The 27,433-nt window shown below is 37.6% G+C and overlaps 1 protein-coding gene and 1 pseudogene across 8 annotated transcripts in view; one reads left to right on the plus strand and one right to left on the minus strand.

Annotated features, from left to right (window-relative positions):
* Positions 1-8,697, plus strand: part of YWHAZ (tyrosine 3-monooxygenase/tryptophan 5-monooxygenase activation protein zeta) — a 34,132-nt gene extending 25,435 nt beyond the window's left edge. For all 7 annotated transcript variants that reach the window (XM_081070853.1, XM_081070850.1, XM_081070847.1 and 4 more), the window contains 4 exons: positions 2,004-2,127; positions 2,653-2,816; positions 2,897-2,992; positions 6,556-8,697. In XM_081070853.1, the coding sequence (XP_080926979.1) occupies positions 2,004-2,127; positions 2,653-2,816; positions 2,897-2,992; positions 6,556-6,615 (444 nt within the window). In that variant the 3' untranslated portion in view covers positions 6,616-8,697. The remainder of the gene's footprint in view (positions 1-2,003; positions 2,128-2,652; positions 2,817-2,896; positions 2,993-6,555) is intronic.
* A 16,029-nt stretch (positions 8,698-24,726) lies between these two features.
* On the minus strand, positions 24,727-26,906 carry LOC308506692 (heat shock cognate 71 kDa protein-like; annotated as a pseudogene). The gene has a single exon. The product of its transcript is annotated as a heat shock cognate 71 kDa protein-like (transcript).
* Between the last annotated feature and the right edge of the window lie 527 nt (positions 26,907-27,433).

The raw sequence follows: 27,433 nt of genomic DNA on the forward strand, positions 1-27,433 counted from the left end.
TCTTAAGTATGTGTAAGTGAGCTAGTTTACAATTTAATTGTATATGAAGCCTTCTTTAAATTTAGAAATTTCCTCCCATTATTAAATTTGAAGTTATTTGTGAATTCTAGTTAATCATACTACACTATTTCTTTTCTTAGACTTTATAGTTTAATCTTTAGCCTAGCCAATCAGAAATAGAAATTACCCTTAAAAATGTGGAGTTGCCACAGTTTAAACCTAGACCAACTTCAAAGCTACTGTGTTATACCATCTTCCATAGTGGAATGAATAATGCTTTTTGTATTAAGATGTAAAACCTGAAAAGACCCAGTCATTTGTTTCTTAAGTGAAAAAACATGCACTTACTATACTGTGTTTTCCCCGACAATAAGACCTAGCCGGACAATAAGCTCTAGTGTGTCTTTTGGAGCAAAAATTAATATAAGACCCTCTTATAACGGTATTAAATGGAACTATCTTGTACTATATGAGGCAGATTCCCAAAGAGCACTTGGTTCAAATGTCCAAACACTTCTGCAGCTGAGATCTCTTTGAGTATGAAGCGGTGGATGTGGTGTAGGCAAGATTTTATCCTAATCAAAGTGCTCTTCTGATGTCAGGCCAGTGGTTTTAAATATTGGTTAATAATCACAGGAGACATCATTTCAGGTTGACTTTTGTCACCTCCAATCCCTTTCTATAACATATTGCAACTTAGCCCTACTGCCAACTTGGCCACTCCCTACTTCATCTGGGTGTCTAGCTTATCATATACAAAGGAGGGAGAAGCTGTGTTAAACCTTCTCATCCACCCACCATTGCAACATAATAATGGGGGTAAACATACAGAGAGTTACTTAAAAGCATTTTACAAATTATTTTACATATAAGTAGGTGCTACATAAACTGCAGACTACTGGATGACTGCCAGAAGAACAGAAACCAAGTATTAGATACCCTTTTTCCTTGTTACAAATGACTTGTTTGGGGCTAAGCCCAGTTGAAAATTCACTTTTGCCTTGATTCCTAGATTATATTTAGTAAGAGGAAATGGGGGTGGTGAGAGTTGTTTGAAAAAAACAGAAACCAAAACACAAAAAACAACAACAAAAAAATTTCTAATTCTACTACTGGAAAACTCTTTCTTCCCCTTAAAAGGGAAAGGAAAAAAAATCACTAGTTTATTGTTCTGCTCCCCCCCAAATTTGATGATAACATTTTTTTGCTTTAAATCACTTGTAGGATATAATTATTAGCATGTTAGGATTTAAATCAGTTTAGATTGCTATAGTTTTAAACAAAATTATATAAGATGAAGTTTTTGTCTATTGTCTTGAATGATCTGTAAAACACGTAACTTGTTAGCTAAAAATCATTTTAATGAAATTAAAGGTTTACTCTTCAGATCTGTAATTCTCATAATTCTACCACTGTATTAAATTAGTTAGGAAAACTAAAACTTTTACTTTGAACAGCTTTTTACCTGTTGTGAGGTATTACTTGAAGTTAATTTTGTTCTGTTTTCCTCTGTCATGGACTCTGGTAGTGTGTTACATTGTTGGTTTCTGCTTAAGTCCTATTTTCTCCAGAGTCCTGAAAGGTTCATCTCTTAGGTTCTTGCTGTTCTAATATGACTACCTTGAAAATGGAAAATTTGCCAACTTGTTAAAAAATGTTAGGAGCTCTCGGTGCTTTCATATTCATTGAAACATTGAAAACACAGCAGTCTTGTTGTCATGTAAATAGATAGCACTGTAGGGGAGGGGATATTCAAATGTGTAAACCTTAAAAAACTTAAGTAATAAACTGAACACTAACTTCAAATTTTAAGTATTGTGGTTTAAAGCATTCTGATTTTAAACCACAAATTCATGAGCCTACTGCATTCAACAATTGCATTATTGGCAATGATAGGGTATTAAAATTTTATAACTTTGGCTACAGTACGATCTTAAGAAATGCAGATGCTTTCAGTTTTGTAAATGTTTTATTCTTATGACCATTTTTTTCTTCTTCCCTAGTCTCTGTTGGAAAAATTCTTGATCCCCAATGCTTCACAAGCAGAGAGCAAAGTCTTCTATTTGAAAATGAAAGGAGACTACTACCGTTACTTGGCTGAGGTTGCTGCTGGTGATGATAAGAAAGGTACGCCGTGTTTTTCAATCCGTTTGTTGAACTTGTGTAAAATTACATAGTATGGAAGTGGTCTCTTTCTGAAGAGTAAAGCAGTTTTTCTGTTTTGGATTGCTTAGAGGGCACTAAAGGAAGAGCAGTAATGCACTTTTTCCTCCTTTTTTTTTAGTCCCGAGAATATCTACTACCTAATATTGGTATTCTAAAATGTAGGCTAGCTGAAAAGCCAGTTTTGTACATAGGAATGTTTCCTCATAATTTTAAGAAATAGTAATCACAGCATAACTGTAGAGCAGTGCAAACTAATAAAATATAATAATACTGAGATGATTACAGAGTCACTTTTGTCTTGACATTGACCAATAGCTAGTGTGGTATTCCAGGAGAAGCTTGCTTTTTAAAATTTAAGAACCTCATTCAATTAAGATTTCTACAGCATAATATTTTAGAGGATATCGTTGGATATTAATGGTTTGGCCTGAGGGTTGAAGATGAAGTGTAGATTTTACCAGTACATTTTGGTGTTTTATTATCCAGGGATTGTGGATCAGTCACAACAAGCATACCAGGAAGCTTTTGAAATCAGCAAAAAGGAAATGCAACCAACACATCCTATCAGATTGGGTCTGGCCCTTAACTTCTCTGTGTTCTATTACGAGATTCTGAACTCCCCGGAGAAAGCCTGCTCTCTCGCAAAGACAGTATGTATTTTACCTGTTACATGGAAATACAGTTATCTTTATTATTTGAGCACTGAAACATAGCTTTTTTTTTATCATAGGCTTTTGATGAAGCTATTGCTGAACTTGATACATTAAGTGAAGAGTCATACAAAGACAGCACGCTAATAATGCAATTACTGAGAGACAACTTGACAGTAAGTACATAATAGTGTCACTGGTTCAAGTAGTTGACTAGATTGTTTTATGGATTACTACAAGGAGTATTTCTGGTCTTTTTAAAAATCAAATATGAGATCTAATCTGTTAAAACTGAAGAAAACCGCCTTACACGAACGGAAATATTAGACCAAAGACGAAAAATGTAGTTTTTATTAGTTACAGATCTGTTGTTAAAATTTTAGTTTTAAAAATAATTTTGTAATCCATGGTTTTTGACTTTTAATCACATAAGCCTGTTTTATTTTCCATTTCAATCTGGGTGATTCCATTTTTTTTCCATTTTAGTCACAGAAGAATTTAGTTTTTAGTATCAAAATACTGAAGGGTGGCCCGATGGCTCAGTTGGTTAGAGCGTGAGCTCTGAACAACAAGGTTGCCGGTTTGATTCCCACATGAGCCAGTGAGCTGTACCCTCCACAACTAGATTGAAGACAGTGAGCTACCGCTGAGCTGCTAGAGGGGTGGCTGGATGGCTCAGCTGGTTAGAGCTCAAGCTCTCAGCAACAAAGTTGCGGGTTCAATTCCCACAGGAGATGGTGGGCTTCGCCCCCTGCAACTAAAGATTGAAAGTGGCTACTGGACTTGGGGATGAGCTGTGCCCTCCACAACTAGACTGAAGGACAGTGACTGGGAGCTGATGGGCCCTGGGGAATGTTCCCCAGTATTCCCCAATAATAATAATAATAATAATAATAAAGTATACTGAAGTTCTCCTTCTATTTCAATTTCATTTTTTTAAACCATAAAGTTGCCTTCATATTCATACAGTTATGGTAGGGTGTTAATAACTTCAGCTGCAAAATTTCAGATAATTGACAGAATACAAATAGAAATCTAAGGAAAAAAGTGATTTATTATGGAAGGTCATGATTATTCTTGGTATACTCCAGACTTTAAAAAACAAAAACAAAAATCACATTGCCAATATCACACCAAAGATATTTAACTTAATAATGTTAAATATCTCAGTGTTCAAATTCCAGTTGTCCTTTTAAGTTTTTCCTTTTTTAACAGTTCTGTATTTGAATTATCAAATAAAGTCTACACATTGGAATTTGTTGTATTGTTTCCCCGAAAATAAGACCAGCCGGACAATCAGCTCTAATGTGTCTTTTGGAGCAAAAATTAATATAAGATTCGGTCTTGTTTTACTATAATATAAGACCGGGTCTTATGTAATATGGTATAGTATAACATATTATAATATAATATAATATAATATACTAGGTCTATTATATTATAATACCGGGTCTTATATTAATTTTTGCTCCAAAAGACGCATTAGAGCTGATTGTCCAGCTGGGTCTTATTTTCGGAGAAACACGGTATGTCTCTTTGGTCCCATAGGTTTTCCCATACATTTCCTTCAGATAAATGTTAAATTTGAAGTTTTGAGGCTTGGGCGAAAAAATTATCAGGTATCTGCTGTGTGCCACGCAAAGAGCTAGGAATGAAGGTTAGAGTCTGAAGTGCTACTGGTTTTTGTTAGCTTTAGGGCCTTTACTCTAGGGGACTGTATGTCATTTTATACATTTCACTTTTTGCAGGTTTATTCTAGTCTACTGCCAATTTCCTGAATCAGTTCTACATTCTAGTATTGAATATTGTCAGTAAAGAGTTTTTTTTAACAGTGTTGTGTACTAGTGTATTATTACTAAACACTTAAAATTATTTTAGAAAGTGTAATTAGGGGGCTACCTAAAAACTTGTAAAATTTTTTTATTAAATGTGTAATATTTTCATGATGCATTGCCAACAAAATGACATGTAAATATATATCATTTAAACATGATGTCCTAAAAGGAGTCCTAGATCAGGAGTCTTGAAACCTGCTCAGCCAACTAGCTATATCATCTAGGACAAATTGTGTCACTGTTCTGCGTGTTTTCTTTTTATTTTTTGATTACTGTTGACCTACAATATCATATTAGTCTCAATCGCACAGCATAGTGATTAGACATTTACTAAGTAATCACCCCGATAAGTCTAGTACCCATGTGACATCTTACATTGTGAGATTTTTATTTTAATCAGGAGAATAATCATAGTTTTGGTTTTCAAATTATTTTTACTGGGGAATATTGGACAACTGTGTGGTTTTCCAGGACCCATCAGCTCCAAGTCGTCCTTCAGTCTAGTTGTAGAGGGCACAGCTCACTGGCCCGTGTGGGAATCAAACTGGCAACATTGATGTTACGAGCACTGCACTCTAACCAACTAAGCCAACCAGCCACCCGCCATAGTTTCTTAAAGAATGAATCTTTTTATCTATATCAAATGAAAGAAGTACTTCAGTTTGATATCTAATTTTAATCTAAAGAACTTTTCCTATTTTTCTCTGGGTTGAACTAATGAGATAGTTGTCGTTCTAAAAGGTTTCTACAAGAAAGAGTATGTTGTATTAAGTTTTTTATTTTTATATGGAAAGTTCAAGAATTCTTGAAGGTTAGAATTGGAAAGAGATGTTACTAGAAGATAATCTCATCTTCTCTTATAAAAACTCCCTGTTTAACAGGAGCACACAGACTTCCAGAAGTCATTTAGCTAACTGTATGACCTTGGAAGAAGTCTCCTTTTTAGGCTAGAAATATATTTGGTTCATAAATAAATAAAACTAATGGGTGATTTGAGAGCTAGGTATTGAGATTTTTTTCCACCTAATTTTTCAGTGTATATGAGCAATATAAAATGTAAGGTTGTCTTGACTCAATTCTTTTATAATTTCCTCTAAAATTATTATAGAATGGTAAGACTTGTAAAAGATTAATATTTGAGGCAGCTGAAATGATTTTGAAATCATTTTTTTCACCTGAAAAACTGTTAACAATGAAAAAAAATAATAGACTCCATAGTTGTACCACTATGGAACAATTCATTTTTTACCTCTTACAAGATTTGGTTCTTACCATAATGCATTGTATTCATCTATTTTGAATTAGACAAATCCACAAAGGCGCATGTTTCTTAAGCTAGAAAAACTAAGTTGGTATTTTAGTTCAGTATCCTGGCTCTTGAATTTCATGGGATTCTTTTTGGAGTGGGAATATAAGTTTTACCAGGGGAAAGTAGTAAACCTGAGCTCCTTGAGCATCGATCAAATTAGTGATTCTGGTTTATTCACACTAAATTTGCACATCCATCTCTTATTGGGGCTATTCAGGACAATCTAATAGCTATTGATACTTAACACTCCTATGATTTCTTCCACTTGCTCTTTATCTTCTATGAATAACCATGAATTTCCTGTGTCTGACTTTGTTATTTGAAGACATCTCTGCTGTGTACTTACAGTGCTTAGAAAATTGTTAGAAAATAAATGTATTTTATTGACATGCATTGTATCTTGAAATTAAGATCTTGTGTTCGCTTCGGCAGCACATATACTAAAAATCGAAATTAAGATCTTTAGTGCTGCTATTTTTTTTTTTTTTTTAAGAAAGCCTTTCAACAAAATGCATGGTTGCATTCTGGTACCTTTGTATGTTTATTAAGACTTTCCAAACTGAAACATACTGAAAATCTTTCCTTCTTTTACCAGTTGTGGACATCGGATACCCAAGGAGATGAAGCTGAAGCAGGAGAAGGAGGAGAAAATTAACCTGCCTTCCAACTTTTGTCTGCCTCATTCTAAAATTTACACAGTAGACCATTTGTCATCCATGCTGTCCCACAAATAGTTTTTTGTTTACGATTTATGACAGGTTTATGTTACTTCTATTGAATTTCTATATTTCCCATGTGGTTTTTATGTTTAATATTAGGGGAGTAGAGCCAGTTAACATTTAGGGAGTTATCTGTTTTCATCCTGAGGTGGCCAATATGGGGATGTGGAATTTTTATACAAGTTATAAATGTTTGGCATAGTACTTTTGGTACATTGTGGCTTCACAAAGGCCAGTGTTAAAACTGCTTCCATGTCTAAGCAAAGAAAACTGCCTACATATTGGTTTGTCCTGGTGTGAAATAAAAGGGATAATTGGTTCCAGTCACAGGTGTAGTTATTGTGGGTACTTTAAAGTTTGGAGCACTTACAAGGCTGTAGTAGAAATGGATATCCCATGGATGGCACACATTGAAACGTGTGCGTCTGTGGAACACTCAGTCCAGTGCGCACACCTTTGACTACAGCTGCAGAAGTGTCCTTTAGTCGTGACCCAATTTACTCTGGAGAAGGGCAGAAACGGTTCACATTCCATTATTTGTAAAGTTACCTGCTGTTTGCTTTCATTATTTTTGCTACACTCATTTTATTTGTATTTAAATGTTTTAGGCAACCTAAGAACAAATGTACAAGTAAAGATGCAGTAAAATGAATTGCTTGATATCCATTACTTCATGTATATCAAGCACAGCAGTAAAACAAAAAACCCATGTATTTAACTTTTTTTAGGTTTTTTTTTTTTTTTTTTGCTTTTGTGATTTTTTTTTTTTGATACTTGCCTAACATGCATGTGCTGTAAAAATAGTTAACAGGGAAATAACTTGAGATGATGGCTAGCTTTGTTTAATGTCTTATGAAATTTTCATGAGCAATCTAAGTATAATTGTTAAGAACACGTGTATTAAGTTCATGTAAGTGGAATAAAAGTTTTATGAATGGACTTTTCAACTACTTTCTCTATAGCTTTTCATGTAAATTAATCTTTTGGTTCTGAAACTTCTCTAAAGGAAATTGTACATTTTTGGAAATTTATTCCTTATTCCCTCTTGGCAGCTAATGGGCTTTTACCAAGTTTAAATACAAAGTTTATCATAAAATACTACTAATATAACTACTACTGTTCCCAACCATGTCCCATACTTCCCACCTCCCCAAACCCTGAAAAAGTATTTTCCTTTTTTTCAGAGGTTGGGGGATCGATTGGAAAAAAGTAATATGTTCCATTTAAAATTTTAGTAATAGCATTTTCTAACTTCAGAAGCCACAATGTTCTTGGCCCTTCATGGCATTAGGTAGCAGTAACTTAAGTTTTGTGCTTCCAAATCACTTTTGTTTTTAAGAATTTCTTGATACTCTTATAGCCTGCCTTGAACTTTGATCCTTTACTCTATTTGTCAGGTGTACGGGATTACCTTTTTTAGCCTTCTGTCTTGTCACCAGTCATTTGTACTTGGTGACCATGTACTTGCAAAAAAAGGCCGCATGATCTTTCTGGCTCCACTCAGTGTCTAAGGATATCCTGCTTCCTTTGCCTGCATCCCACAAACTATTTTCCTTCATCCTATTTACTGCAGCAAATCTCCTTAGTTGATGAGATTGTTATCTCCTTTAAACCCTACCTATCTTGACTGGTCTGTCATTGTTTGCCTTTAAAATCCTTTCTCTTCTTTAAATAATGATGGGGCTAAGTTATACCCAAAGCTCACCCTATAAACTATTTCCTCAGTACCTTGCAGAAAACACCAAACAAAAATACCATTTTAAAAGAGGTGTATTTTTTTCTTTTAGAATGTAAGCTCCTCAAGAGCAGGGACAATGTTGTATGTTCTATTGTGCCTAGTACACTGTAAATGCTCAATAAATATTGATGATGGGAGGCAGTGAGTCTTGATGATAAGGGTGAGACACCGAAATCCCAAATATTATTTTGTTGCTTGTTTTATTATGACCTCAGATTAATTGGGAATTATATAGGGACAATTATCCCCAATATTACTTTCAAATAAAAGAGCAATGGAGGCCTTGGGGTCTTTCTTTCAAGGAGAAAAGATCTCATGCATTTGGGACATCATAATGCGTTTTACTCACAGCTCTTTTATTATTATTATTTCTCCTGACCCCCAGGCCAAGAACATAAAATAATCATTTTATAGCTAAGGAGAATTAGCTAGACTGAGGAGATGGATCTCATTCAAGTAAATGTAAGTAAAATCTAAAGTTTGTCACATTTGCTTATTTATGTGCGTCAGTCATCTAAACTAGTTTGATTCTGAAATAAATTGTTATAGTACTTCATTAATATTAGCTATTAATGTTTCTACATAGTCGTGCCCAATAGATGAAGATTCCAACCTAAGGTTTTTTTTTTGTCTTGGGATTTGAATAATAAAAAATGTTTGTAATTTATTTCTCTAATTGTCCCAAATCCAGGCTTCATATCTGTTTCTGTCAGTATAACATGTAGTTCTAGGAACATGGAGAATTCAGCAATGTATTTTGTGTGTATGTGATTTGGAATTAAGAAATACATATATCCACTTTAGACTTGTCCTTTGAGAGAAGAGTAGCAGTGTGATCAGTTAAAAGTATGGACTTGGCTGCAACTCCGGCTTATGGTCCTGGCTTTTTTTTTTTTTTAATAGCTCTGTTCGAGCTATAAAGGCATGGAAATGGTGTTGGGGGCGGGGGTGCTCATAAGAAGATTAAAAGAATGTACGTCGAGTGGCTCAGCTATAGGCACTCAATTTTTTTCCCTTTATGTCTTCCCTACAAAATAGTCATCAATCCTGCCATGCCCCAAAAGCATGTGGTGAAACTAGTCAAGGCCAATTTGGAATCTGCAGTCTTAAGATTATTTGTGGTCAGACCTCAACTTGAGAATGAAACCTTGATTGAACTATCAATCAAATGGTGGTGAAATGTTTAAAAATCTTCCATAGACTGAATGCAGGTCCAAGAATTTTGGAGACTCCCAGCATCATTTAAATGGTTTGTATCAATCTCCTTGAGGGGAGAATGATACTGTATTTGGATGCAAGTATATTACCAGTCATTGCATGAGAGCCTTTCTAACTGGTGCTATGTGTTCACAGATAGTCTTACATAATCCTGTAGGGAACGGTTAAATTTTATTATGTTTTGTCATAAACCACATAGGAAATTACAGCGGTAGAATTGAAATATCTATCCTCAAGGCAGTGGCTAAGATTGGGCACTTGGAAAATAGCTAGACTTGGATTTTTTTTTTTTAATGTGAAATGACATCAGTGAAATACTTGTTATCTTTAGTGTGACTTGCAGCATTCACAATCTGATTAGCTCTCCTTTTAAAAGACTAAGGTCTAAAAAGATAGCTGGCTCTAGGGAGATTTTTCTTTTTTTTTGAAACTTCAACAACAGGCCTCTAAGGAAGCCAGTAGTACTCTTGGATGATAAAATGATACTCAAGAACCCATCACAGCTCTCCTTTAAAAACCCGAACACTGACCTTAAAAATGTCACTTGTGTATATCCAAATCTGAATGCTGCTCCTGGATGCTGTGAAGTACTTTATGTGACTGTCAGTCCCATGTATTTCAGAACTTGAAAGTTACTGCAATAGCAAAACCCTTGATAATCGGCCAACTATTTGAAAGAGATGTACCTGCCCTGTACTAATACCATAATTACCTAATTTTTATAAGAAGGTCTAACTGCCATGTTGGACAAGTCTTTTGGAGCAGAGACCAAGTTAAGGGAATGCTTAAATATCACAGCTATTACTGACCTGAGGTGATGCCATTGACTTGGATAGTTGATTTTTTTGTTGGATTTGAGTCCATTCCATGAAATTTCTGAAAGCCCACACTTCACTATTCTAATGTTAATCAAAGATGTCAGTATTAAATCTATTTCCAATTCCAGAACTTTAAAACCTATCAAAATTTTCAGTAGGTGCTTACATGTTTTGTTAATGGATGTTACTGTTTTAAGACAGCCACTGTTCTGTTTAAGAAGGGTTTCTCAGATTTATGTTTCATGAGTCAAGACTTGCAGAATGAATGGGATCCAGATGATTACAGCGTGTACAAAAGCATCAAGATACAAGAACTTAAAAGACAACTTCTGTTCACTTACAAGTGAGGGACTCGGTGTAGGAAAAAATAGGTTGTGTTCTGCTTTCTAAGTAACAGGCTTATGGCTTCCACTTCTAATGTTTTTGATTCCCTGAGGGGCACTTGCTTAAAATGCCTATTCCCAACACCCAGTCTCAAGGATACTAATTTCTTAGGTTGGAGCCCAAGACTAAACATTTTTTGCAAAACTAACGTGGGTTGTAAGATTCAGTGTCCACACTACTGAAGTCTGTAGGGGCAGTGGAACACACAATACTTGGAAAACAAGGGCGTGTAAAACCATTTCAAGCCAAAAAAGGCTATTTCTAAACTACAATCTGCAAAACGATGTTCATGGTCTGCTCAGCAGATTGTTTCCCAAGCAAGAAGTAAAGAAAAAGTTTACCTATTAAAACAGGCTTTTCACATTAATGATCCTCGTTTAGTTTGGGAGCAGGTACCATATGGATCTTGTACTGTGTTGAGAAAAGTAACACACTTAACGATTTTGTGGATTTTTAAAACATTAATGCCTTTATTTATTTTGCTTAACTCATGCCATACACAAAAATCCAGAGAAATGAAGGCGTTAAACTTTAGAATATTCATAAGATGTGGATGAATAATTTGCTGACCTTGCAGTTGGTAAGGAAGGATCTCTTAAAATGGACACTGCATAGCTAGAAAAATTAAATTCAGAAGCTTAATGTATGAACCTTAATATAAATTCAACTATATAAACATTTAAATATCTGGCAGTGAAAAGCAACAAGACAATATATAACTGACAAAATCACAAAAGAAGAAAAGCAAAGATTTTGAATAGGTGTTTTCAGAGTAGGAAGTATGTGACCCATAAATACCATGTTTCCCCGAAAATAAGACCTAGCCAGACAATCAGGTCTAATGCATCTTTTGGAGCAAAAATTAATATAAGACCCGATCTTTCAGTAAAATAGGTAGTAAAATAAGACCGAGTCTTACTAGTAAAATAAGACTGGGTCTTATATTAATTTTTGCTCCAAAAGACGCATTAGAGCTGATTGTCCGGCTAGGTCTTATTTTTAGGGAAACAGTATACGAAGAGAAGCTTAACCCGGGGAATGCAAACTAAGACCACAATTCGATAGCACAGTTTTACCCCATTGATGAGTATGAATGAAAGTTGCCATACCAAATGTCGGAGATGACATGGATTAAGACTTCGCACATTGCTGATGAGAGTTTAGTATATCCCTTTGGAAAACAATTTGGTATCTTGTAAAGTCGAACATTTGCATCCCTACAAATGAGCAATTCTCTCCTGGGTGTATCTCCTAGAACACCTGCACATGTGCACCAGGAAATCATAAAAGCATTCACAGCTGCACTGTTTGAATCAGCAAAAAACAAGATAATGCAAATGTCCATTGAAAGGAAAAACGGATAGACTTACTTACCCAATGACAATCTTCATGAAAATTGCAGCCCATTTTGTAACGGGTAAATTTTAATAATAATAATAAGGGAAAAAACAGCCCCTGTAGACTACATAATACAGTATGATATTTTTACAAAGTTTAAAAGTGAACAAATCTTTTGCTTAGGCAAAGTGATACAACTTCCCTAGCAAGGATAATAATGACAAGTCAAAATCATAAGAGGTTTTCTATGGAGCAGAAGCAGGGGGACAGGCTAGGGCAGGAGGACATAAATAAATGTAAGTCACTAATACCTAGTAGTATCTATTTGGATTCACAAATTTTCATTAGAGATCCATTTAAGAAGAGTGAAACGGGTTATGATTAACCCAATCCTGCACATTGGAGTTCACAGAAAGTAAATGAAAACAGTACAGTGGGCCAATACATTAGTGAAAGGCTTGCTTGAATGGTAAAACTAAGGTTGACAAAAAATATGAAAAAGTCACCAAGTTTGTTTAATTGATGAATAGCATGCAAAACTCTGTAAATAGAGACTTAAAAATTGCTATCCTATTCATTACACCCCAAAAATTGTCCCACTGCCCTTTCCATTTAACAGAAGGAGCAGGGAGCAAGAACTGAAGATTTGGTCAGGAAGGAATGAGCTGAAAAGGCTGTATTACGAAACAGAAACAAGTGAAAAGTAAAGCGCTCTAAAATGAAGGAACGGGAAAGTGTTTAAGAACTTTTGTAGCGCTTAGAGGTAGCACATCCTTATAGGTCCTGAAGAATTCTATGTCATACCAGCCAAGCCACTTCAGTGAATTCAGCCTGTCTAAAGGTTCCTCACTTCTTAATCTTTAGAGGAAATGTACTGTATTCAGTCCTAAATCACTGAGGCATCTCCTGTCACACACCATGTATAGCCAACTCTTAAGATTTTCAATATTTTTCTCATGTTTCTCTGGGTATCTTCAAGAGTTCTATATTTAACTTAATTGGTATTTGTAGAAAGTCTACTGACTTGACAAGAACCTACTTATGTATGATCCTTGAACAATACTAGATCAAATGTACATATGGTTGTTGGTCCTTTATTTTTTTTAGGATTTGCAAGAGAGGTATCCAGAAAGTCATTTTTGGAGATCTTAGTCCAAAATGGAGGGACTTATAAAGGGTCAAAATTGAAGAGAAAACAAATTGGAGATGAGAGAAATTCTTTGGAGAAAGCTTTAGCGTGGTCGGCATTTCTCCCCACCATCACCTACCTGCTCAGTGGAGGAGAGAAGGGGTGCTCCAGTGGGACCACTTCACAAACTGATCTGGAATCTAATTTGTGTGGCACAGAGTGACGCTAGGCTCACTGGCAATTCTCAAATCAAGAGATGGGTCTGGGTGGCTATGCTGATGGTAGAGTGGGGAAAAGTAATTGCATTAGAAATAGCCTGCTTTCAAGGTTTGTGGAGGCAAAGAATGTGGACATGTTTGCAGTAAACCAAGATCAAGAACAGGAACTTGTCTGACCAAGACCGCCTGGGTGGGACCCCCACAGCAGACTCGGAGAGGCAGCCACGTAGCAGCTGGCAGAAGGTGTCCTAGAGGTGATCAGTCACTGGTCTCCAAAGGATTGGGGAGTGACTAAGAATGTCGACTTTTAACATCTGTCATGGGCAGAGGAGAAAAATGCCCAGTTCCAGCCCCAACCCAATGCAATCCTGGTGCAGCCAGCACAGCCAGCGGCTGACACTGGTGGGCTAGGTGAGGACATAGACAATGAAGCTGACCACAAGCCCCTCCAGCCACTGGACCACAAAGGAAAGGAGAGAAGCTTTAATAGGAAGTGCAGTTAGATTTTCATCCCCACTTACGAAACAGTCGCAGCTCACAGTGAAAAATGACAAGGGCCAGTCTGCAAACAGAGGGATTAGTGCGCCAAGACTTCGGGTGGAAGAACCATCTGAAATCAACTATAAAACGTGTTTAATATGATTAAGAAGATGAAAGAAATTTTAAAAAGACATTAGAAAAATGAAGTGATGCTAGGTAATTGAATAACCTGACCAGTAATCTAATTTAGAACTATAACCCAGCTCACTAAAATTAAGAAAACATATTCCTGCTTTCTACTTGATTTTTTTTTTTTTCTTTAAGGGATTTGAAAGCAAAACACTAGCCATGAGTTTTACTTTTCCCAGGAGCTAAAATCTTTGCTGCCTAATGACACAAAACAATAATGATTTTTTTTCCCTGAGAATGAAGTCTTGTAATTACTCTTATTAAGAAAACAAATCACTAATGTATTAATATATTAGTCAAATCACTAATAATAAAAGCTGTGTATCTTATTTTAAATACCTTGATTATATCAGCAAATCATTGCAAGTGTCTTCTCATCAAAAGAAATGTGCTCAACACTGCATTTTTAGGTGATTTGGACTTAAAGTTCCTTTTTGGTTGCATATTTTTATAGTAGCAAATAGTAAATTTTATTTTTGTATTTTTTTAAATTTTAGTTACAGAAAAGTTGCAAAAATAGTATTTTCATACACCCTTCTACCGCGATTTTCCAAACGTCAACATACCGTTTTTCTGTATTTTTTTCTGAATCATTTAAAAGTTGCAGATATGATGCCTCTTGACCTCTTTATACTTCAGTGTTTATTTCTTAAAAACAAAGGTGCTCTCATATAAAGCTATATAATTATCAAAACCAGAATTTTTACATTGATGTGATACTATTGTAGTATCTAATCTACAGACATTCAAACCTGCCAGCTGTCCTACTATTGTTCTTGGTGGCAGCAGAAAGAAAGATCCAACCCACAATCTTTAGTTGCATGTAGTTGTTACATCTCTATAGTCTCCTTTAATCTGGAAAAATTTCTGTTTTGTTTTTCATGACATTTTTGAAGATTATAAACCAATTAATTTGTAGAATGTCCCTCTTTTTCTCAAGATGTTTTCTCATTAGTTTCAGATTATGCACTTTTCTCAGAAATCCTAGAGATGTTGGGTCCATAGCGCATTGTAATAGGAGGCACATGATATCTTTTTGTTCTATTACTGATTCTATTAAAAAAGTAACTTCTCAAATGAAGTAGAGGACACGTTATGGAGTCAACATTTTTGTTTTAAAATTACACAGGTAAACTGCCAAACTACCACACTCCCCTTGTTAAGGGTACTATTTCTATAATGCCAGCAGCAATTATCCAGACCTTCTGCAGGACTCTTGGATGACAAAACACTGTTCTCAGCTGGAACCTGCACATACAAGAGGAATCCAGGAGGAAGCGTAGCCTACCTCCTCAGGGCCAGCATTCTGGAGAGCTCCAGCCAAGTGCTGTACCTACTAGAGACTGCGATTTAAGCTTCTAGAAGGCTGCAACTGTGTCCTGTTGATCACTTCTCAGCACTCAGCCTTGGATCTGGCACAGAACAGATACTTAGCAAACATTTGTGGAGAAACATTAAAGCCCCTTCTGGCATCTGTGCTAACAAAAAGATAACCTTTTTTTGCTTTGCAAACAACATAGTGACTTACTCAGAATAGGTGCTCAAAAAATGTTGGAGAGAACGAGTCTCATTTGTGGTAATTTGCTCCCAAGACCGTATTTCTAGAATACAGGTTGCTTTGTATTTAACAGCTGCTTGTTTAATATTTTTAAAAAAGTCTCAAAGGATATTGATAACAGTAAGGTCGCTTTGAGTTATTGCTTAATTTGGAAGGCACTTTGAAGATAAATGTACCGTCTAGTGTTCTAGCCCAAGGTCAGTTTTATTGTAGATGTTCGTCCTGAGGGTTGAGGGGCCTGCTCTTGTTCACATGTTTCAGCACTGGTTGTGGCTTCTCCTTCCTGAACTCTACGAGGAGCTCCTGAAAAAAAACAACATCCAACACTGATAAAGAGGATCAAGAAAGAAAACCTCAAGAACAGTGGTTCCTAAACTTGACTGCCTTTCAGAATCACCTGGAGAATCTTTAGAACTCCCGATGCTCCAGCAGCCCTTAGGCCTTCTGCACGTCAATATCTGGGGTAGGACACAGGCATTCTTTCAGGGTCCCCTGAGGGTTCCAATGTACAGTTAAGTTTGAGAACCAGAGCCCTACATGTCAAAGATTAGGAGCTGTAGGACCGTACAGTCCAATACAGTAGCCACCAGCTACAGGTGGCTATTGAGTTCTTGAAATGGGGCTAGTCTGAATTGAAATGTGCGTGAATAAAATAAATGCATGCTGAGTTACGAAGACCTACTTTAAGAAAATGAGTGTAAAATATCTCTGACAATTTTTATACTGATTGCATGTTGAAATGATAGTGTTTTGGGTATGTTGGGTTAAATAAAGTGTATTATGAAAATTAATTTTACCTGTTTATTTTTGCTTTTTTCAATGGAAATTATAAATTAGATATGTAGCTTACATTGTATTTCTATTTGCCAGTGCTGCTCCAGAAAATCAAATTATCATTCAATATACCACTCTTGCTGCAAGAGACCCTCTGCCTACATTAGGTTTATAGTCAACTTAATATAACAAAATCCCAACTGCAGTGGTTTAACCAAATAGGAATTAATTTTTCTCCTACTACAAGAGTCTGGGGGTAGGGAGTTCAGGCTCGAATGGTGGATTCTTGGGCCTCCAGGGACCCAATCGCTTCGTGTCGCCCTCCAAGTGCCTCATTGCAGGAACATGATTGTTTAACCTCTAGATTCTGGGAAATTCCTGGACCCGCCACCACTGTTCTCATAGCACAGGTTTCGATGGAGCCCAGGAGACTCGAGTAATCCAAATGATTCCGGTGGAAGAGTTGTATGGACCACAGTTTGAGAAAGAGGGCTCCGGGTGTTGACTGGAACATACATAAGGCAGCAAAATGCAATGGTTAAGAGTGCTGACTTAGGAGCAGCCTGTCTGCGATGGAATCCTGGCTCTGTCACTTATGTGTAATCTTGGACAAGTTTCTTAGCCATTTAGTGCTTTACTTTTCTTAATTTTGAAACAGGGATAGTAGCACCTACTTCATAGGGCTGTTGCAAGAATTGAATGAATACCTTGGAAAGTGCTTGGACCAGTGCCTGGCCCTTAGGAAGTGTCATATAAATATTTGTTAATAAATGAGAAAATAAATAACTTCAGAGTATCAAGCTCACACTTAAAACACAAGGCAGAGTCTCATTCATTTGACCAGTAGATAGAGCGGATCACTTTTAGATTCAGACAGTTTATTACTTACACAGCACAAGGAAGAAAAAGCTTCCCCTTTTGCAAAAAGACAACAGCCAAATCAAACGGGCTAGATGACTGCAACATAAAGTGTGGTGCCCTGTGGCTCAGGAGCCACTTCTAGACAGCAGCAAGGTGGTTTCATATCTGCAGCGCTATTCTGAGCAGGGCCGAAAGCGCCCACACCTCATCAGAACCTGAGAGGCCAGGAGAAGCTGCCTGCTAACAGCCTTCCAGGGGTAATGGGGAGGACACGTAGCAGCTCCTTAGAGGCCTCCCTGCCTCTCATGTTTGGGGAGAATCATGGGGTCTTCCAGAAGACTGGGATAAGCTGAGGGTCGATCCTTTGCCCACGTGGGCACATGCAAGGGTGCCAGAGCAGAGCTGGTCCCTACATGGAGCCATGTAGTCTCAGGCAAGAAGGGATGTGGTTAAAAGAATAAATCATAGCCTAAAGTATAATGGCCATTTGGATAAAATTATAATGTATCTTATAAAAAGGATTTGTTTTTGCTTTTCCAAGAAGTTTATACTAGTTGCTGGAAGAGTGACAGCTGGTTCGAAACTAGCTGTGAAGCCATATAGATACAAAATTGGACAAGTCTAGTCATGCCTAAAGTGCAGGTGTAAGAGTAGAGAGGCATTGGCAAAGATCAAAAAGTTTGAAAGCTCTGTGCTTTCAAAGGTGAGGAGAAAGCACCCTTGGGCCTTGCTGGGGGGGGCATCACTTGGTAAAACCACCTTGCAGGACAATGTGGCAATATCTGTTCAATTTCAAAAGCACATGCCCCTGCGACCCAGAAATCCTAGCGGTATCTGCATATACACTCAGATATGCAAGTGTAGCTTTGTTAAACAGTATAGGGCTGGAAACCACCTATATCTCCCATCGATATGTTGAATACTACACGGCCATAAAAAGAAAGAGGTAGCTCTTTATATTCTCTTGTGAAAAAACCTACAAAATATAAAAGAAGCCAAATGAGGAACAGTGAGTATACCAACTATGTAGAAAACAAAAGGCAGGAGAAATGTATTTGCTTGTATATAAATAAAGTCTCTGAAAAAATAGACAAGAAACAGATACATTTGGTTGCCTCTTGGAAGAACTGGTGGTTGGGGGTAGAGGTGGAAGGGAGATCCTTTTGAAAAATTTGAATTTTGACCTCTGTTTATAAATTATAAATACAAGCAGATGAAACCGCCTGAGAAGAATCTCCTCTGGTGGTGAGCATTCATCAGGGCTCGGTCTCACCTTCCCCTGATTGCTTGTGAGTTTCCACAAGTGACGACTTCTTGCCTCTGAAATCAGTTTCCTCATTTGTTAAAAAGGATTCTGATACTAGGCTTTGGAATCAGACATCCTCCTACAAGAGGAAGGTGATTTGCAAGGAACAGGGATTGCAGAGATAGAGCTGGAGGGCTCAGGCAAGGAAGGGCTTTCGCTACTGCTGTTTTGAGTCTCTGCTGTTCATCAGGTGTACAGATTGAAGACGACTAAAAAGAAAGAGCAAAGTCGTTACTTTTTCATGTCATCTTTCTAGAACCTCAGAATCGAATGTCTTTCTTTTTAAAGACTCAGCCTGGACGGAAGAAAAAACGTCTATTGGGGATTTATCCACTAAAGTCCTGAGGGACTATTATTGGATATTCATGATAAAAACAGAACAGGGGAAAAGTACTGAAGACTATTCCTTCCCTCCCCACACTGAACACATCTGCCTCATGAGAAACGGATGTAACCCCCACTTACGCACGGTTAGCTAGCAATCTCACAAATCAAATTCCTTCTAAAATATCAGGATGACAGGCTTAAAAATCCAAGTTTACCCTATGTGCTTTGTTTGCTGATTCTCTAGAGCATTATGATGGTCATCTCTCACATTTGTGTAGCACTTTGAAATTTTAACCCATTTTCATAATCAGGAACTTCTCACAACCACTTTGTAAAGTTAATGGTGCTGATATTAGTCTCCTCTGTTTGGCACTGAAGAAACTATTTGGCCAAATCAGACCTCTAGGTTGGCTCAGCAGAGCTGGACACTGGATTTGAAGGGGACAAGCAGGCCAGGTGAAGGGAAGGGCATGAACAGAAGGTCAGAGAGTGGAATGTGGAAGGCATGTCTGGAGAAACCCAAGGTTTGTGCATTGGAAGTAGACGCCAATGGGTGTGGCGAGGCAGGCCAGAAGATGGTCCCTCCCCTTACAGGGCATTGGATGTTTCAACAGGGAGTGACAGATGTCCTCAAGCTCCAGGGAGGGAAAGGCCCAGTGTTCCGCAGCATTAGGGGAGGTAGACAGCAGAGTTTACTTCAGACACCTCTTGCTGTGGTTCTATCCTACAGGACCCTGAGGTGTGAGCTGCCTCCATTGCCATCTGCTTCTGCACAAACTAAGAAGGCTGAGGATGCCTCTTCTCCCATTTTATACACAGGCAGACCTCAAAGATATTGCAAGTTCAGTTCCAGTCCACTCCATAAAGCAGGTATCTCAATAAATCAGTTGTAATCCTTTTGCTGGTGGAGGGTCTTGCCTTCAATTTGTAAAAAATGCAACATCTGTGAAGCACAATAAAGTGAGGTATGCCTGTACTGTGATAAAGAACTATAATTAGTCAATCCTTCAAATCACAAAGGAATTTTTAATGCACACCACATGGTGGGATTTCAAGCAGCAGTGCCGGAGAATTTTTGTGCCCTTTCTAGCATCTCACAAATCATGCCACTTGGTGGTTCTCTATTGCCCTCATGTATAAGCTACCATGGTGTAGTTTGATGTGACAAATGGAACTGCCCTGAATGGAAAAGTTTCCATGTGACAAGATCTCTGCCCCATTCCTCCCCTACTCCTTTTTCTGTCAGGAGAAGGATCCAGTAAGTGTCGCTGACCAAGAGGAGAGGAAGCCTGCTTCAGGAGTTCCTGGCCATTCTGCTCTGAGGAAATGTCAGGAAAAAGGACTATCACCTACAAGGCATTGGCGAATGGAGTGATCAGGCACCTACATCATCCCTGAGGTGATCTCTGAAATGGGACATGTGTCCATCAGATACCCTAAAAAATCTTTACAACATTATTGATTACATTCCCCAAATTAATTTTCAAAACCCTGTGGCTATCTTGTGGTTACCGACTGTTTTCTAATGCCCTCACCTTCCCCCTTATCCCCACCCCTCCTACCATCTAGCAACCCTGAGTTTTTCCTCTATGTCTCCAAAACTGTTTCTGATTAGTTCATTCACTTATTCTTTTCTTTAGATTCCGCATATAAGTGAGATCATATGGTATTTGTCTTTCTCTGTCTGACTTATTTCACTTAACGCAATGTTCTCTAGGTCCATCCATGTTGTTGCAAATGGTAAGATTTCTTTCTTCTTTATGGCTGCGTAATACTCCATTGTATAAATGTACCACCGTTTCTTAATCCAGTCATCTACCGATGGTCATTTCGGTTGTTTCCATGTCTTGGCTATTGTGTCTAGTGCTGCAATAAACATAGGAGTGCATAAAGATTTTTGAATTGGAGTTTTGGATTTCTCCGGATAGATGCCTAGGAGTGGAATTACTGGATCATAGGGTAGTTCCATTTTCAGATTTTTGAGATACCTCCATAATGTTTTCCATAGTGGCTGCACCAATCTGCAATGCCACCAACAGTGCACAAGGGTTCCCTTTCCTCCACATCCGTGCCAGCACTTGTTGTTTGTTGATTTATTGATGATAGCCATTTTCACTGGGATGAGGTGGTATCTCATTGTGGTTTTTATTTGCATTTCTCTGATGGTTAGTGAGGTTGAGCATTTCTTCATAAGTCTATTTGCCATATACATGTCCTTTTTAGAAAAAATGTCTCTTCATGTCTTCTTCTGTTTGTTTCTTTGGAGTTGAGTTGAGTGAGTTTTTTTATAAATGTGTGATATTAACCCCTTATCAGATATATCATTGGCAAATATCTCTTCCCATTCAGTAGGATCCCTTTTCGTTTTATTGAGGATTTCCTTTGCTGTGAAAAAACTTTTTAGTTTGTGGTAATCCCACGTGTTTATTTTTTCTCTTACTTCCCTCGCGCAAGGGGATATAACAGTAAAAATCTTACTCCAGGTAATGTCTGTGAAGTTTCTTCCTATATTTTCTTCTAGGAATTTTATGGTTTCAGATCTTACATTTAAGTCTTTAAGCCATTTTGAATTTATTTTTGTACATGGTGTAAGGAGGTGGTCCAGCTTCATTTTTTTTCATGTGTCTGTCCAGGTTTCCCAGCACCATTTATTGAATAGACTGTCTTTACCTCACTGAACATTCTTCCTTCCACTGTTGTACATAAATGGCCATATAGGCATGGATTTATTTCTGGACTCTCTATTCTGTTGCATTGATCTATGTGTCTGTTTTTATGCCAGTACCATTCTGTTTTGATTACTGTAGCTTTGTAGTATAATTTGATGTCAGGTATTGTTATACCTCCCACTTTGTTCTTATTTCTCAAGATTGCTGAGGCTATCCGGGGTCTTTTATGGTCCCATATAAATTTTAGGATTATATGTTCTATTTCTGTGAAAAACATCATTGGTAGTGTGATAGGAATTGCATTGAATATGTATATTTCCTTAGGCAGTATGGACATTTTAACTATATTAATTCTTCCTATCCATGAACATGGTATGTGTTTCCATCTATTTGTATCTTCTTTCATTTCTTTCTTCAGTGTTTTATAATTTTCTGAGTACAGATCTTTTACTTCTTTGGTTAAATTTATTCCCAGGTATTTTATAGTCTTTGGAGCAATTGTAAATGGGATTGTTTTTTTAATTTCTCCTTCTGATGTTTTATTATTGGTATATACAAATGCAACTGATTTCTGAATATTAATTTTGTATCCTACTACTTTACCAAATTCATCTATCAGCTCTAATAGTTTCTTGGTGGAGTCTTTAGGGTTCTCTATATATAGTATCATGTCATCTGCATATAATGACAATTTTACTTCCTCCTTACCAATTTGGATGCCTTTTATTTCTTTTTGTTGTCTGATTGCTGTGGCTAGAACTTCCAGCACTATGTTGAATAGAAGTGGATAAAGTGGGCAACCTTTTGTTCCCGATCTTACGGGGAATGGTTTTAGCTTTTCCCCATTGAGTATGACGTTAGCTGTGGGTTTATCATATATGGCCTTTATTATGTTGAGATATGATCCCTCTATTTTCACTTTCTTAAGGGTTTTTATCATAAATGGCTGCTGGATTTTATCAAATGCTTTTTCTGCATCTATTGATATGATCGTGTGATTTTTATTTTTCATCTTGCTAATGTGGTGTATCACATTAATTGATTTGCGGATGTTGAACCACACTTGCATACCAGGGATAAATCTCATTTGATCACGGTGTATGATCTTTTTAATGTATTGCTGAATTCTGTTCGCTGATATTTTGTTGAGGATTTTTGCATCTATGTTCATTAGCGATATCGGCCTGTAGTTTTCTTTTTTTGTGTTGTCTTTGTCTGATTTTGGGATCAGGGTGATAGTGGCTTCGTAAAAAGTGTTTGGGAGTCTTCCCTCCTTCTGGATTTTTTGGAAGAGCTTGAGGAGAATAGGTAATAATTCTTTTTTGTACATTTTGTAAAATTCACCTGTAAAGCCATCTGGTCCAGGGCTTTTGTTTGTTGGGAGATTATTGATTACTGATTCAATTTCCCTGGTGGTAATCAGTCTATTCAGGTTTTCTGTTTCTTCTTGAGTTAGCCTTGGAAGGTTGTACACCTCCAGAAAATTGTCCATTTCTTCCAGATTGTCAAATTTGTTGGGCTATAGTTGCTCATAGTAATTTCTTAAACTTTTTTGTATTTCTGCGGTGTGTGTTGACACTACTCCTCTTTCATTTCTCATTTTATTAATTTGGGTCCTCTCTCTTTTTTTTAAAATGAGTCTGGCTAAAGGTTTGTCAATTTTTTTAATCTTCTCGAAGAACCAACTCTTGGATTCATTGACATTTTGTATTGTTTTTCTGGTTTCTATTTCATTTATTTCCGCTCTGATCTTTATTATCTCCTTCCTTATGCTCCCTTTGGGCTTATTTTGCTGTTCTTTTTCCAGATCCCTTAAGTATGAAGATAAACTGTTGGTTAATGATGTTTCTTGTTTCTTTAGGTAGGCCTGCAATGCTATGAATTTCTCTCTTAGGACTGCTTTCGCAGCATCCCATAGATTTGGGGATGTCGTGTTTTCATTTTCGTTTGTCTCGAGATTCCTTTTGATTTCTTCCTTGATCTCCTACTTGATCCATTCATTATTTAGTAACATGATATTCAGCCTCCATGAATTGGTGTTTCTTCCAGTTTTTTTCCTGTAGTTCATTTCTAATTTCATAGCACTGTGGTCAGAGAAGACAATTGGTATGATTTCAATTTTCTTAAATTTATCAAGACTTGTTTTGTGGCCTAACATATGGTCTATCTTGGAAAATGTTCCATGTGCACTTGAGAAGAACGTGTATTCTGCAGCTTTGGGGTGAAATGCTCTGAAAATATCGATTAAATCCAAGTGGTCCTTGTGTCATTTAAGGATGTTGTTTCCATATTGATATTCTGTCTGGAAGACCTGTCCCTTGTTGTTAGAGATGTGTTGAAGTCCCCTACTATGATAGTGTTACTGTTGATCTCTGTCTTTATGTTAGTCAATATCTGTTTTATATATTTAGGTGATCCTATGTTGGGTGCATAGATGTTTACTAGGGTTATGTCCTCTTGTCAGATTGATCCCTTTATTATTATATAGTGCCCATCTTTGTCTTTTAATATGTTCTTCATTTTAAAGTCTATTTTGTCAGATATAAGTATTGCAACTCCAGCTTTTTTCTCATTTCCATTTGCATGAAATATCTTATTCCAACCCTTCACTTTCAGCCCATGTGTGTCTTTTGATCTGAGGTGAGTCTCTTGTATACAGCATATACAAGGGTCTTGTTTTCTTATCCACTCAGCCTCCCTATGTCTCTTGATTGGAGCATTTCATCGTTTACATTTCAAGTGATTATTGATAGGTACACAGTTATTGCCATTTTTAAATTTGTAGTTAGATTGTTTTCATCTTTCTTCTATTTACAGAAGTCCTTTTAGTATTTCTTGCAATGCTGGCTTAGTGGTAATAAATTCCGTTAGCTTATTCTTTTCTGGGAAGCTCTTTATCTCTCCATCAACTTTAAATGATAGCCTTGCTGGATAAAGCAATCTAGGTTGTAGGCCTTTGTTTTCCATCACTTTGAGTATCTCCTGCCACTCCCTCCTGGCCTTCAATGTTTCTGTAGAAAAGTCATTTTTTTTTCCAATTTTAAATAGTTTTATTTAAGACATCGCATTTTCCACTTTACAATACAGTGCATATAAAGTACATTGTTATTTCCTTTCCCTGTGCACATATTCCATATTCAAGTATTAAGAATGCCCAGTTTTTCTTACTATATAACAGCTCAACTTTAAAACTGCTCTGAATTTGCTACAAATTTGGGTCCTTCCATATTTTGTGTGGAACGATGCTAAATTTATGCTCAAGGTTGGCTTAATCAACCTCTTCAATGGTGGGTCCAGAAGAGGCACCACTAGAAGGAGGGGCTCCACCACCAGGGAAGCCTCCAGGCATGCCCCCTGGCATGCCTCCTGCACTCTGGTACAGCTTGGTAATGATGGGATTGCAGACTTTCCAGCTCTTTCTGCTGATGTTCAAATTCTTCCTTCTCTGCAGTCTGATTCTTATCAAGCCAGTTGATGATTTCATTGCACTTGTCAAGAATCTTCTGTTTGTCCTCATCATTGATCTTGCCTTGGAGTTTTTCATCTTCAACAGTTGCTTTCATGTTAAATGCATAGGATTCAAGTGAATTCTTGGAAGATACCTTGTCCCTCTGCTTCTCATCTTCAGCTTTGTACTTCTCAGCTTCCTGGACCATGCACTCCATGTCTTCTTTGCTCAGGCGACCCTTGTCATTAGTGATGGTGATCTTGTTCTCTTTTCCTGTACTCTTATCCACAGCAGACACATTGAGGATGCCATTGGCATCAATATCAAAAGTGACTTCAATCTGAGGAACTCCACATGGTGCAGGAGGTATGCCTGTGAGCTCAAACTTGCCAAGCAAATTGTTATCCTTGGTCATGGCCCGCTCACCTTCATAAATCTGAATGAGCACACCAGGCTGGTTGTCAGAATAGGTAGTGAAGGTCTGTGTCTGCTTGGTAGGAATGGTAGTATTGCGCTTGATGAGGACAGTCATGACTCCACCAGCAGTTTCAATGCCAAGGGAAAGAGGAGTGACATCGAACAGCAGCAAATCTTGAACATTTTCAGATTTGTCTCCAGATAGGATGGCTGCCTGGACAGCTGCACCATAAGCAACAGCCTCATCAGGGTTGATGCTCTTATTCAACTCCTTTCCATTGAAGAAGTCCTGTAGGAGTTTCTGAATCTTTGGGATACGGGTAGAACCACCCACCAGGACAATATCATGGATCTGAGACTTGTCAAGCTTGGCATCCCGAAGGGCTTTCTCTACAGGGTCCAGGGTGCCACGGAAAAGGTCAGCATTCAATTCTTCAAATCGGGCACGAGTGATAGAGGTATAGAAGTCAATTCCTTCATAGAGTGAATCAATCTCAATACTGGCTTGGGTGCTGGAAGAAAGCGTACGCTTAGCACGTTCACAAGCTGTACGGAGGCGACGGACAGCCCTCTTGTTCTCACTGATGTCCTTCTTATGCTTGCGCTTGAACTCTGCAATGAAATGGTTGAATATCCGGTTGTCAAAGTCTTCTCCACCTAAGTGCGTGTCTCCAGCTGTAGATTTGACCTCAAATAATCCATCTTCAATTGTGAGAATTGACACATCAAAAGTGCCACCTCCCAAGTCAAAGATCAGCACATTTCCTTCAGCTCCAACCTGTTTGTCTAAGCCATAAGCAATAGCAGCAGCAGTTGGTTCGTTGATAATTCTAAGCACATTGAGAGCAGCAATAGTTCCAGCATCTTTGGTAGCCTGACGCTGAGAGTCATTGAAGTAAGCAGGTACTGTGACAACAGCATTGGTAACAGTCTTTCCAAGGTAGGCTTCTGCAATTTCCTTCATCTTTGTCAAAACCATAGATGACACTTCTTCTGGATAGAAACTTTTTGTCTCTCCCTTGTATTCTACTTGGACCTTAGCTCTGCCAGCATCATTCACCACCATGAAGGGCCAATGCTTCATATCGGATTGAACAACAGCATCATCAAATCTACGTCCAATGAGGCGTTTGGCATCAAAAACCATGTTGGTGGGGTTCATTGCAACTTGATTCTTTGCAGCATCACCGATCAATCGTTCGGTATCAGTAAAGGCGACATAACTTGGGGTGGTTCGGTTTTCCTGATCATTGGCAATTATTTCCTTTTCCGTGTTGGAAGACACCCACACAAGAGTACGTGGTGCCCAGATCAATGCCAACTGCAGGTCCCTTAGACATGGTTGCTTCAGTGTAGATGCGTCTTGCGAAGAAGACAGATCCCGACAACTACCCCCTCATTCAATGAGCTGTAGAAAAGTCATTTGATAGTCTTATGGGAGTTCCCTTGTATGTAACCCTCTGTCTTTCTCTTGCTGCTTTTAGGATTCTCTTTGTCTTTAACCTTTGCCATTTTAACTATAATGTGTCTTGGTGTGGACCTGTTTGGGTTTATCCTGGTTGGAACTCTCTGCACTTCCTGGGCTTGTATGTGGGTTTCCTTCATCAGGTTAGGGAAGTTTTTGGACATTATTACTTCAAATATGTTCTGAATCCCTTGCTTCCTCTCTTCACCTTCTGGTATTCCTATGATGCGCATGTTGTTGCACTTGATGTTATCCCAGAGGTCTTTTAAACCATCTTCATTGTTTTTTATTCTTTTTTCTTTCTGTTGTTCTGTTGGGGTGATCTCTGCTAACTTGTCTTCTAAGTCGCTGATTCGATCCTCTATTTCATCTAACCTGCTGTTAATTCCTTCAAGTGTGTTCTTTATTTCGGTAATT

The sequence above is a fragment of the Rhinolophus hipposideros genome, assembly GCF_964194185.1.
Source record: "Rhinolophus hipposideros genome assembly, chromosome: 13".
Lineage (NCBI taxonomy): Eukaryota > Metazoa > Chordata > Mammalia > Chiroptera > Rhinolophidae > Rhinolophus > Rhinolophus hipposideros.